The sequence below is a fragment of the Brachycentrus maculatus genome, unplaced genomic scaffold (genome assembly GCF_059751285.1).
Source record: "Brachycentrus maculatus isolate JH-2025_06_01 unplaced genomic scaffold, ASM5975128v1 h1tg000498l, whole genome shotgun sequence".
Classification (NCBI taxonomy): domain Eukaryota; kingdom Metazoa; phylum Arthropoda; class Insecta; order Trichoptera; family Brachycentridae; genus Brachycentrus; species Brachycentrus maculatus.
Genome location: NW_028281244.1, coordinates 593060 through 605177, shown reverse-complemented (window position 1 = coordinate 605177; position 12118 = coordinate 593060). Strand labels below are relative to the sequence as shown.

The following is a 12118-nucleotide window of genomic DNA, read 5'->3' as shown; positions in this document are numbered from 1 at the left end:
AAATTATTATACATACTATTTTACATCCATAATAATTCAAAAAAGTACCTGTTCAGCGATGTGATGATGCATATGGCGACACCATTTTTTTCCTTGACATTTCATTCCTTGACACATCTAAATTCCATTCCCACGGTAATAAAATTCAGGCGAGCTACATGTTTTTTGTTTAATAAGCAAAATACAATTAAGAAAGATAAATGTTGAAATGCTTTTAAAGCATTCTAGGAAATATTTTTATTTTGATGACCCATAATAAAATGAGGTAGTGACATTTTATAAGAGTTTTATAAAGAGATACAAAAATATAAAACAAATTTTGATACAGCAATACAAAAATACTCTTACTCATCATTTATACAAAGACAATGGATCAAGGCAATACCTTGAGCCTGTTACTAAGACATGTCATATCACACACACGCCAATTCCGTAGGCACTCCGGATATATATTTGACATTTACATTTGATGTTGCCCTTGTAAAATATTGCATTTTAGTCATTTTAATCGCCCTACATTTGGGTTATTATTAAAAAAGTAGGTAAAAAAATCCTTGGGTTTTTTTTTCATAACATTTTATTTACAATGTAGTAGGCAATATTTTTAAAGAATAGACCCATATGTTACCTTTTTTATATCACAAGCAAGTTAGAGGTTCTCAACATAAAATGACGCCGGATTTTTTGTTGTAAATTGTATATTTTTACAAATATATTTTGAATTGAATGTATCGATCGACATAATCCAGACATATTCTGCAAATGAGCTAGCCAGCGATATTGACCTCGAAATACTGAACATGCCATATGATGTATTTGTATGCGTAGGGTGAGAAGGAACAATTTGACGTATCACAAATGTTTCTGTAGTTGCGGGTAATTTTTTTTGTACCTGAATATACGGGATATGGCTTATTGCATTTGGGCTAGTATACTTCCATTATATAATGGGTCATCACGTCACGTACATTTGTATCGGCAGTGCAGTTAAATCTGCTTTAATTAGGACCTTGTTTTGTTGTTTGTCTATTCACATCATAATCTATGATGACAGATAAGATGCTCGAGGAACTAGCCATGGATTGTCCTACTTACGGCTAGGATGTGCATTAAAAACAGGCTAATAGATAAGCCATCCGCAGTAGCTCCGAATCTTAGAAAGCCTCCTAACTTATTAGATTGTCTCAAAGAATGGGGACTAACAAGAAGTTTGTTGAGCGCAGCGTTTGTCATGCGAGGCATCGCTGTATGTATTTTCTTTAGGCTTTTTCCAGATACCGTGGGAACCTATTACTGCCATACGAAGTGCAGAAGAATTAACTGATATTTAGTAATATTTTGATGGGTTCAGATTTTACAGTTTTTGCTTAGCAAAGAAATTATATCGGATATCTGATACATTCAAAGAGAAAAGTGGCTTTCCAATAGTCTTATCTTAACATTACTTTATTATAGGATATAAAAATAGTTACATTTTGATGTTTACTATGGAATATATATAAAATATGATGCTGAAACCGGTTTCAGCATAATGATATTGTGGAATTGGAAATGTGGAAATGAAATGAAACGCTTGGAATTACTTGACGGCGAAAAGGCTCCAAAAGGCTGGCTTCAATGGAAATTAGCGATCACAGTAAAATTGCTTCATAGGCATAATTGTAAGGAAGACATTGAAAGAAGGCATTGGCTGAAAGATACTGTCTCGGTTTCGGAATGTACATGTTAGGACTGGAATCCTGGAGCTAATCCGGTTAGTCTGGGACAGGGAGTCGAAGGGGTACCAAACGGAGAACTGCCCTGAATGATATATTAACATATTAAGTATGTCTATTTGTTGTAACATAAATAACGAAGCCTCGATGACTACAAGTCTAGCTCCTTTCGCTTCAGTGCAGCAGAGCAGGTCGCGCCTATACGCGGACAGCGTTGGGATGGTGGTTGATGGTGTTGTGTGTGTGCGAGAAGGGCCCCGGGCCGCCGGCGCCCTGCGCCAGCTGCAGGGGGCGCGCCTTGCCCCCCAACATGCAGCGAGTCGTCTCTCCCACTTCTACCTCTACTGACAAATCCGAACCACGCAACCTGCAACAAAAAGCGTGGAAAAACATTAAAAATGATCCTTAATCGACCGATTGCTCTTTCCTCCTCAGAACAAGAACATTAGAAAGGGTATATCAACAAAAATACCCGAGTTGTTGGTTCGATGACCAGTGGGACCATCCCGAGAGATCAGTCAGGATAGAAATAGCGACAAACTGCTTCTTCAAGATCTTCGACCTCCTTAGTAACAGAAACTTCAATTTCAATCTGCGCTTATTGCGTGCAGTATTCTATGGCCTTCTTGGGTAATTATCAGGAACATGTAAGCTAATGGGCGGCATATTCTCAGGAAAAATGATTATACTATTTGTCAAATATTACTTCTGGTGTAATTCTGGGTTATGTCCAGTTGCTATTTTTTATCTGATTATCTTATCTACCTGTCCATACACAGGCATGTATGTATGTATACGTATATGTGTATGTGGGTGTCTGCATATGTAATAACTTATAATATATATAAGTTTTATGCAATATATGATGTAAATTGTTATGTACATAAAATAAAATAAAAACTGAATAAATAAGAATGAAATTTAAAAAAAAAATACATAATTAAATACATGTTCCTTCTAGTTTCCACTATTGATTACTATTAACCTTCTCCTTTCGGTGATATGTATTTACTACAACTCGACTTTTAAAATGAGAATATCAATATAAAATACTATAGATATGGGCTCAGAATTTTTGTATTTTTCCGTAATGTAATTATGTATTACATGAAAGTATTATAATATAAAGTTATTTATTTGCAGTGGCGGAAATAAATAATTTGTGAATAAATCGGGGATAAAATCAGTAATACACAAACGTTTCGCATGTCGTTACGCGCATGTCGAAGCGTGTTCACTGCGCCAGTAGTGCGCAGATCGTCTTACGCGTCGGTCGTGTCGCTACGTCAGCTATTGCGGTACTTGCAAGGTATTTTTTTCCCCTTTTTTAGATACTTACCAGAGCTAACATTTCAAAATTGTTACATTTCAACTTCAGCTATGCTCAATAAAAGGAACATTTAAGAATATTAGTATTTTTCCCGTTTTCAAACCACATTTTCATACGATGTACAAAATACACATCACCGGTGCATGCAGAAGTTTTTAGCGCCGTAAGGAAAGGGTTAATAGATCACTATAGCATTATAGCCAAGTATGTCTGGGAGACGCGAGTCTGGGAAGTGTACTCACATGTGGTACCTGTTGGCGACCACTCCTACGAGCTCCCCCACCAGGTCCTGGCCCGCGCCGGGCGGGATGAGCGCCACCACCAGGTCGTTGTTGGAGGCCGGCACCCCTAGCACCACCAGCTGGGCGCTGCCACTCATCACTCGGATCACTCCCAACTGGACATAAAATACGCATAAATTATTTCATATATTAAACCATATCCTCTCCCTATGTGGACCATATGGAGTCCACAAACTGTCTCTAAGCTTTCCAAGGTCCTTTGCATCCTCCCAAGTCAGATCCGCGTCCCGAAGTTTTGACGAGAACTGCCAACGAATTGTCAGCAGTGGTCGTCCTGGGTTTCGCGAACTTGATGCCTTGTAAAAGAGTCAAGCTTGATGATGAATCGCCTTTTCGTGACGACAGTTGTGACCAAGATTTGCTACGTCCTACGCCTTATCTCCTCATTCCTCACAAAGTCAAACCACCGCACGCATAAAATTGCTCGCAGACACCTATTCACAAAGCTTATTTCATATAGCCATGAAAAAATTGTCATTCTTAGTTATGTGAGTAACACAAACAGAAATGGAAAGAAGAATGCTAAATATATCCCTGAGGGACCGAAAAATTAATGTTTAGATAAGGGAAAAGATGTGCAACAGATGTGGCTCAAAGAATCGCGGAACAAAAGTGGAACTGGGCAGGTCATGTGGCATGTATGTCTGAGGATAGATGTATGAAAACGGTGCATAACTGCATGCCTAGAACAGGACACTGAAGCGTGGGCAGGTCAAAAACGAGATAGTCCAATGACAAAAATTGGTGGGCCTGCACTGGAAGAGAGTCGCGTCCAACAGACAACTGTGGAAGTCCAAGAGGGAGACCTCTGTTTAATACTAGATACAAGAAGAAGACTGAAGAAGTTACATTGAATATTGAATAAATTGAATGCGTTCAAATTATTCTTAGGAGGTATATATTATAGGTATTTAAATAGAGGGAGTTGCGCAATGTATAAATTGATCATTTAATCCAGCCAGTGCCAGGTCGTAAGCTCTGGGATGGAACTTTCACATACATTTTGTATAAAAATAATCACTTCGTCTGTGTTCCGATACAGATAATATATATTTTGAGAAATTAAGAACTGTATTGAGATGGAAATATGGAAGTTTGGTACTTGGCTCACTATGTAACATCATTGTACCTATGATTATTATAAAATTTTATTTATTTTGAAAAAGAATCATCTGTGGTTGAAAATTGTAAGTTGACAAGAGGCCTTTTAAGTAAAAGTGCATAAATATACATGAGAGATTCCTAGGATGTAAAATAAGTTGGTGTTCAATATGAGAAACATTCTCTCTAGTAGATTTGAGTTGTACCTCTGATATGAGCAGCGGCTTCTTCATGGGCTTGAAAGTCTTGGGGTCCAGCTTGTAGAGGTGCTCGGGCGTGACCAGCAGGCAGCGCTCGGCGACCTTGTTGAAGCGGTTGACCTTGTAGAGGCGGCAGGAGAAGAGCGGTCGCGCGGCGGGCTTGAGCGCCGCCAGCGCGCGCGAGTAGGCCGCGCTCGCCGGGTTGTAGCTCCCCTGGGACAGGTAGTCGCCCTGCCACGGGCGCTGCGCCCCCCACTCCGCCCGGCGCCCCTTCAGGCAGCCGGCCGCCGCGATCTTCATCCTGACACGAGATAAACCTGTACTTTCTGATGCAGCGCTCTAATCAGCTCCTTTGTCTTAAGGTGGGGACTGACCGGAGCATTTGGTTGTAACGTAACATTCGCAGCAAGCATCCGACTTGGGATGAACCACTCGGAACGAGCGGTGAGCAGCTCGGCTCGCTGTAATGTACTCACATCGTAAAGTAATGACTTAAGATATAAAGCTCGTCAGGAGTTTGGTCCACTCTGTTTTTCTCTATGCCGCTGAAACATGGACCATAAAAGCAGCAGAAAGGAGAAAAATTGACGCATTTGAAATGTGGTGTTGGGTATGTGAGTAGTATGCATATGCTGGTGTATGATATTGACAGTGAAAATATTGGAGATGCAGAAACTCGGGATACGAGTTTGTTTCACATTTTTTTTATAATTTATAATTGCTTTGCAAGAGAGGTCTGTCAGGTGTCAGCCTAAATGCTTCAGTATCAGATCCAGGAATGCGGTTAGGAGAGGCACACAGAGAAGCCATAGTTACTTGAGTTGCGGCCACTGGTCTCTGGGAACGGGCTTGAGCAGCAGCCACGCGCGCCAGCGCCGGTGCGCGGCCTGCAGGAGCGGCACGGGGACCCCGCGGGGGGCGGGGGAGGGCCACGCCGAGGGGGGAAGGGCCCCGTTGCGGCTGCCGCGCACCTTTCTTTGCAGCTCCGCAATGTACTGCCTTCTCTTGTGGTTCCTGTAAACGACGAGTCAATGATAACACTATGCGCAATGCAATATATCAATTATCCAAGATGAGGAGAGATGCATACAGAGATGCGTACCCCGGGCTGGTCTATACGAGACGATGACTCGCCAATTTGCACAATTCACACTGCCTAAGACAAACTGTTGCATTTCCAATACTCCGTTATATTGTTACACATAAATTTGGTTATGAACACTAAAAGCTCATTGATTCCAAAAATTCTTCATATTAAATACGAAAATTCAAAATGTTATCAAATTGCGATTTCATTCACTGCAAAAGAAGGATTAAAGTAAACTGAATGCTGTTAAAATGCCATCAGGATAGATGTTGTGAAATAAGGAAATGCAAAGCTGAGATATTGATAAGAGATTATTGATGAAATTTAGAATGGTGTGTTGAGATGGTTTGGACATGTGGAACAGATATTTAAGGGAGGACAAATATATGTGGCGAATGCAGTTGGAGGAACAGAAGAAGACTGAGGAAAATGTGTCATGATCAAGTGCTTCGAACGCTCAGGTGTGAACAGGTCAGGAATTGGAATAATCGGCGGGTATGTATGAAAACATGAACGAATGTGCAAGAGGCGAAGAATGTTTGCAAAAGCAGTTGTGTGGTATTCTATTCTCACTGCCTATGCCTGCGGTGAAACGGAGTAATGGTTAATTAGTTGAAAATTTTAATTATCTGAAAAATTGTGCATATCAAAAATTGAGTCAGAAACGTATATTTAAAAAATTTGTTCATTTAAAATACTTTACAACTTTTGTTGCTGTATTTTCCAATTAACACACTTTTACTACATAACAATGCAATATGTCACCGCTGACCGGTTATAAACAACTCCTTTATACAGTGAGGTAAGTGGAGGGAGTAGAAGACAAAGATGAATGTGTTACCTCCATGCTCGTACGATGACCATTGCCGCCTTGAGTCTCTTGTAGCGCATCCTCGCCAGGTAGCCGCGCCACTGCTTCTGCAGCAGGATCACTATACTGGGCAGCAAGGCAGCGCGAGCTGCTTCCAGTGCGTGCAGAGTCTTGGCGCTCCTGAAATGTCACAATTAGGTAAACTCAACACACAACAAGATAATGAGACACCGATTCACATTCTCTAGAATTGCACACAATCCAAATCACATCCTGGTAGGGCCTCTACTGGACTCCTAACACCAAGACAGGTCGTTAGTTACATGACTCACGTAGGTCTTGAGAGTGAGCTATGACACAGAGGGAGGTCACAGTAGACCTAATATGGTTGTAGTGATACAAAGGATTCAAGATCCCTTGACCTCTTAACACACTTTAGACGGGAAAGGTATTTCTACCCGTTCGGTCGATTGATGTTAAAGAACGGGAAGGGTATTTTTACCTTCTGCGCCAGCCTCATTTGACAGGTAGAAAAGAAGGAATTATCCAATGTTTTTATATGAATGTTATAAACCAATCTCTTTGTAGAGGTCTTAACAATATGTACATAATTTTATCAAATCCCCTCACCAGCGGTCCACAATTGAATAAATAAATAATAAAAAAAAATTCAACACTCGTGGGATATGCTTCATTATTGGTATAGTGAGTAGTGGGTGCGAGTCCTAATGTGCAAAGCCAAATTGCTGCAAGTTAAAAACTGAAGTTTTAAGATAAACGAGTTTGTAGTTAACTTCAAATGATGCTTTTTGGCAAAACGTGTATCAAATTAATACAATTTTGCGGCTATTTGGATAATGAATATCTCGGTGAAGGAAAGAGATAGAGCAAAATCTGTGATTGTATATGATAGAGGCCAGTTATAAGAATGCTTAAAGCTGTGTTACGCCAAACAGCCGCAACTTGAGTTACAGCTAGCTGCCTTTACACATTAGAGTCATCCTCACCTAATGAAGAGCTTGGTGTGGCCGTACTGCACGTCGGTGATGTTGCGGTCACGCAGGAGCACCATGACGCCCTCGCGGTCGCTGCCCTGCCGGAAATTGGGCCACGTGAACTGGGACAGCATCTTGTAGCGCTTCAGGAAGCGGTCGTAGCGCTGGCGGTTGGCAAACCCGGCGCGCCGCACTCGCACATTCTCCACCAGACCTAGGTAGGCCACTTGGTGAGCCACCTATCAATGTGAACATGTGGATAAGAAAATTCACTGTGAAAGGACACATACTCGCAAGTGACCTGGGAGTCCTAACACATTGTTTGCGGGAAACGCTTAACAGTGTCTTCAACATGCTGTTGGTAGAGAGCGGTAGAAGCTTATAAGCGTTCTATTTACTTACTTTGCAGAGCCCAAGATGCCAACAAACATTGTACAGATCAATGTTGGATCTGCGGTTACTTGTGATTTGTATATTAAATAGGGCCGTGGTTGATGAAAAAAACTGCAACAATTTGTTAATAATCTGCTATGTGGTAAATGCGCCCATACTTTTAATGTTTCTGTGCTCAGAATGTCAGTCATTCATGTATTTATGCATACTACTTATGTACTATGCATGTGTGAGTATGTATTATGCATGTGCTGGTGTATACCAGGATTAAGCGATATTGACAGTACAAATATTGGAACATGCAGAGACATCTCTCGGGATAATTATGATACGAAGAGATATCTCTCGGGGTAATAACAACTGACACGTAAATTTCTGCAAAAAAAACTCCAGCATGACAGCAACGCCTCATTTAATACCTATTACATACCATGTAAGCTGTCTCTTTTCCAAGGCACTACACATTAGGTTGTGGGAAGATTTTTTGTAAAGTTTCATTTATTATTTGCCTTGCTTATTACGTAGAAGGCTATTTTATTACGGATTATTTTTTGGATTTTTGTTTCTTCTAGTTAGAAAACATGTTTTATTTCAATCTGTGTTGAGAAAGGAGGAATAAACTAGTGTATGCCAATCAGGAACTTTTCGGCATTTGCTCATTGTTGGGAGGAAACTGCATAAAACTTCTCAGGAGAAGCCAGACTGTTTACTGTCATCAACAAGTCTTACGGTACAACAGGCCTTAGGTTTTACGGGAAGTTTTCGGATACTGTAGGGAGCCGTTAGTCAACTTAGTGGAATCTATGGAGGGAGTAAATTAAGACAAACTAATTAAAGTACAGAATTATAGTTTCTTCCACTTTTAATAGGCAGTATACACTGTTAGGATACACTTTAAGGGTGAAGACTGACCAAAGCATTTCGTCGTAACGTAACATGTTACGATGCGAGCATTCAGGCAGTCAGTACAGCGAACGGAGCGCTCCATCCATAGTTTTGGATCCTCGCTGATGCTCGCCGCAAGCAATATTACGACGTTATGTTACGATGAAATGCTCCAATCAGTCTCCACCCTTCGGTTTGAAGAAATCGGGTGAAACAAAGGTGTTCAGGCTAGCTTAGCTCGCTAGCACTACGCACTCACCAGTTGTCTGTCCCATATGGCGGGGCTCTGAATAGGGTTCGGTTTGACGCAGCGAACGTAGAAAGGCTCCTTGGTTTGCAGGTCCGTCACCAGCGCTGACATGGAACCGCGGAAGAGAGAAGCGGCTGACGGGGGTCGCTTTGAAGTCTAAAAACAAACAACGTCAAACATTTATATCAAGTTTATTCAATATTTGATAATCACAAAGCTTGATTGTTACTTACATGAAGACAAGGTGATCATTCAGGGTAATATTAAATCAAAATTAGTGTAAAATCACTAATATTTATTTTCACCCCCCCCTGGGAATCGAACCTGGGACTTCTAGCACGGAAGCTAAACACGCTAACCATTACACCACAGAGGTGACGCGCCTTCATAATATCCTTTAAATATATATTTAAAAAAAATTATCTTGTTACGTTTTACTTTTTTAAAATGTTATGCCCTCCAGGGAACACCTTACTAATACCACCTGGCACTTTTTGAAAAAGTTGAACAATGGACATGTGGAATGTATGGGCGAGGAAAGAACGGTTAAACAAATTTATAAGGCGAATGTAGTTGTAAAAAGAAGCAGAGGAAGACCGAGGAAAACGAGGCACAATCAGGTATATCAAATACTTGAAAGCGCCGGGTCAGGAGTCGTAATAATCGTCGGGTATGTATGAGGAGATGCATGAATGTAGAAGAGGCGAAGAATGTTTGCAAAGACAGAGTGGTGTGGTGTTCGATTCTCTCTGCCTACCCCTGGGGAGAAGCGGCGTGATGGTTAGTTAGTTTGAACAAAATAATAATTTCCCGAGTTTCGTCCCTCAAACCTTATTCATCTGAGGCCTTTACCGGAGATGATTCTTTGAGTGAAGTTACCTGTTGGATGTGCGTGGCTCCTTCCGGCCACATGTCCTGGAGACTCTGGTTGGTGGAGGAGTGCAGCAGCCTCTTCAGGTCCTGCCACAAAGCATCCTTGTTCTTGTCCATGAAGCCCTTAATGCTGTACGTCACATCGCCCGCATAGTGCCTACAAATAACCAAAACCGGATTGCATTTTCATACCTGATCATCGTTAATACAACTTACTAACTAATCATTACTCCGCTCCCCCGCAGGGTTAGGCATAGAGGATGGAACTCCACACTGCTCTGTCTTTGCAAACACGCCTCTTTTACATTCGTTCATTTCTCCTCACCTGTATTCTTTCCATAATAGTTCATCAGTTATATTTCTTCAAACCCTTAATCACACCCCAATGGTGCATAGGGCACTACATTATATAAACTCAGTGTTATTTTGACTGTTAACACATGAAGGAAAGGTGATCAGCTCTCAGCTTCAGGTACTATTCTAGGGTTATGTTGAATAAATATTAGAGTGAAAAAATCACAATATTTATTAACTCCCCCCTGGGAATCGAACCCGGGACTACAGAACGATAGCCAAGCGTGCTGACCATCACACTGCGGTGGCGGATAATTAGTTACATGTGTGTAAAGTGATCACTTAACCAAACCTATAAATAGAAAAATAATAAAAAGTGAGCCCTGTAAATGACATATTCTTCTTCATCTGTGTGGAGATGTCAAAATAAATAATGTAATTGAAAGAAATGTGGAAAAAAACAAAATACCGTAGAACGGGGCCACTTGAGCTTTGATGTGTTACTTGAGCCCAATACAAAAAAATATTTAGATCGTGGTATCGATCGAAGTGTCACCTGTCAGGGAAACAGTGAATCATGTCAATACGTTCATTATTGTAGACCAAATACAGATTTAAATTTTTTTCTGTACTGGACTCAAGTAACACATCAAAGTTCAAGTAGCCGCGTTCTACGGCAGTTGTTATTTTATTATACATCATCATCCCATACGTCCTCTAATATTTCGTGTCGCAATTCTACACGCGCTATTCACCTCTTTGGCTTCCGCAAGGAGTGTGGTCTATTAGCTAGCAAGGCACCCATCAACAATCTATATCCAAGAAAGACTTACGTAATTCTAAAGTGTTCCCGGTGCTTGAGCGCCTTGTCGGTGGGGAGCAACTGGCGGGAGGTGTAGTGAGCGTGCTGAGCCAGCCGGGAGTCCAGAGCTTCCAGGAGAACTTCATCAGATACCTACCAAACAAAATAACATGATTTAAAATTGCGCCCAGTGTGCGATTTTTAAATGGTTAACGGAATTTTTCAACTCTTAACCTGCAGTTGGCACACACAGCCCTTGACAATGCCCGCCATGCGTGCACTTATAATCAGGGCTTTTTTTTTTAAACAAAAAAGGTCCCGGAACTCACTTCATGTCAAGCTTTTTACTGAATTCAAATATCATTTAGATATTTATGACAATACCATATTTTAAAATTTAGATGAATTATGTAAATATACAGATTTTAATTACGTAAGTGCAAACATTGTTTTGTCTAATTTTCTCTCTCGTTTTATTGTTTTCAATCTAATATAATAAAAATATTATGGTTATCAAGAATATAAACGTTTTAAATCATAGATATTTTATTTTTATTTTGCCACATAGTGGAAATGTCACTACTGTCCTCTTTGAAGCTCCGTGATTGTGTTGAAACTAATCAAAGGATTCGTTTACTTTTCATTAGGTGCCGATTCTCTTTTTGTTGGTTTGTCAAATCATCATGAAACACAAAGGGTTGAAATTCTCTTCTAAAAATTCTCGAAATTTTCTTCAATAGATCTTCGATATCTGCCTTCTGTAACAGTGTTCATGAGATCGAGTAGTTGTTCAAGTATGTATTATCAAATATTGACCTGCGTCGGGTTGAGGCAGGCTTCATCCATGATGGAAATAATGCCCTTGTGAGGAGCATCGACTAGTTCACAGATGACCCGGTTGTTGAAGTACTGCACTGGGGTCCACTGGATCCCCTCGCGCTGGTATTCCTCCTGCTCCTGCCGTAACACCAATTCTGCAAGCAAAACACACTTTCTAACTCTTAAATTACTTAGTTGAATAGAATGGCAAACCTCTTTATCCTTACATCACATAAGTCTCCTCGTATGTATCTTGCCACA

General features: G+C 40.7%; 1 protein-coding gene across 1 annotated transcript in view; it reads right to left on the bottom strand.

Annotated features, from left to right (window-relative positions):
* Nucleotides 1-234: 234 nt before the first annotated feature.
* The window catches only part of Myo31DF (Unconventional myosin ID), a 56508-nt gene continuing 44624 nt past the window's right edge, over nucleotides 235-12118 (bottom strand). The window contains exons 7-16 of the mRNA XM_088272460.1: nucleotides 11855-12012; nucleotides 11070-11191; nucleotides 9949-10099; nucleotides 9079-9225; nucleotides 7554-7780; nucleotides 6577-6726; nucleotides 5465-5662; nucleotides 4655-4949; nucleotides 3288-3442; nucleotides 235-2082 (exon numbers count right to left, since the gene is read on the bottom strand). Of these exons, the coding sequence (XP_088128586.1) occupies nucleotides 1914-2082; nucleotides 3288-3442; nucleotides 4655-4949; nucleotides 5465-5662; nucleotides 6577-6726; nucleotides 7554-7780; nucleotides 9079-9225; nucleotides 9949-10099; nucleotides 11070-11191; nucleotides 11855-12012 (1772 nt within the window). The 3' untranslated portion in view covers nucleotides 235-1913. The remainder of the gene's footprint in view (nucleotides 2083-3287; nucleotides 3443-4654; nucleotides 4950-5464; nucleotides 5663-6576; nucleotides 6727-7553; nucleotides 7781-9078; nucleotides 9226-9948; nucleotides 10100-11069; nucleotides 11192-11854; nucleotides 12013-12118) is intronic.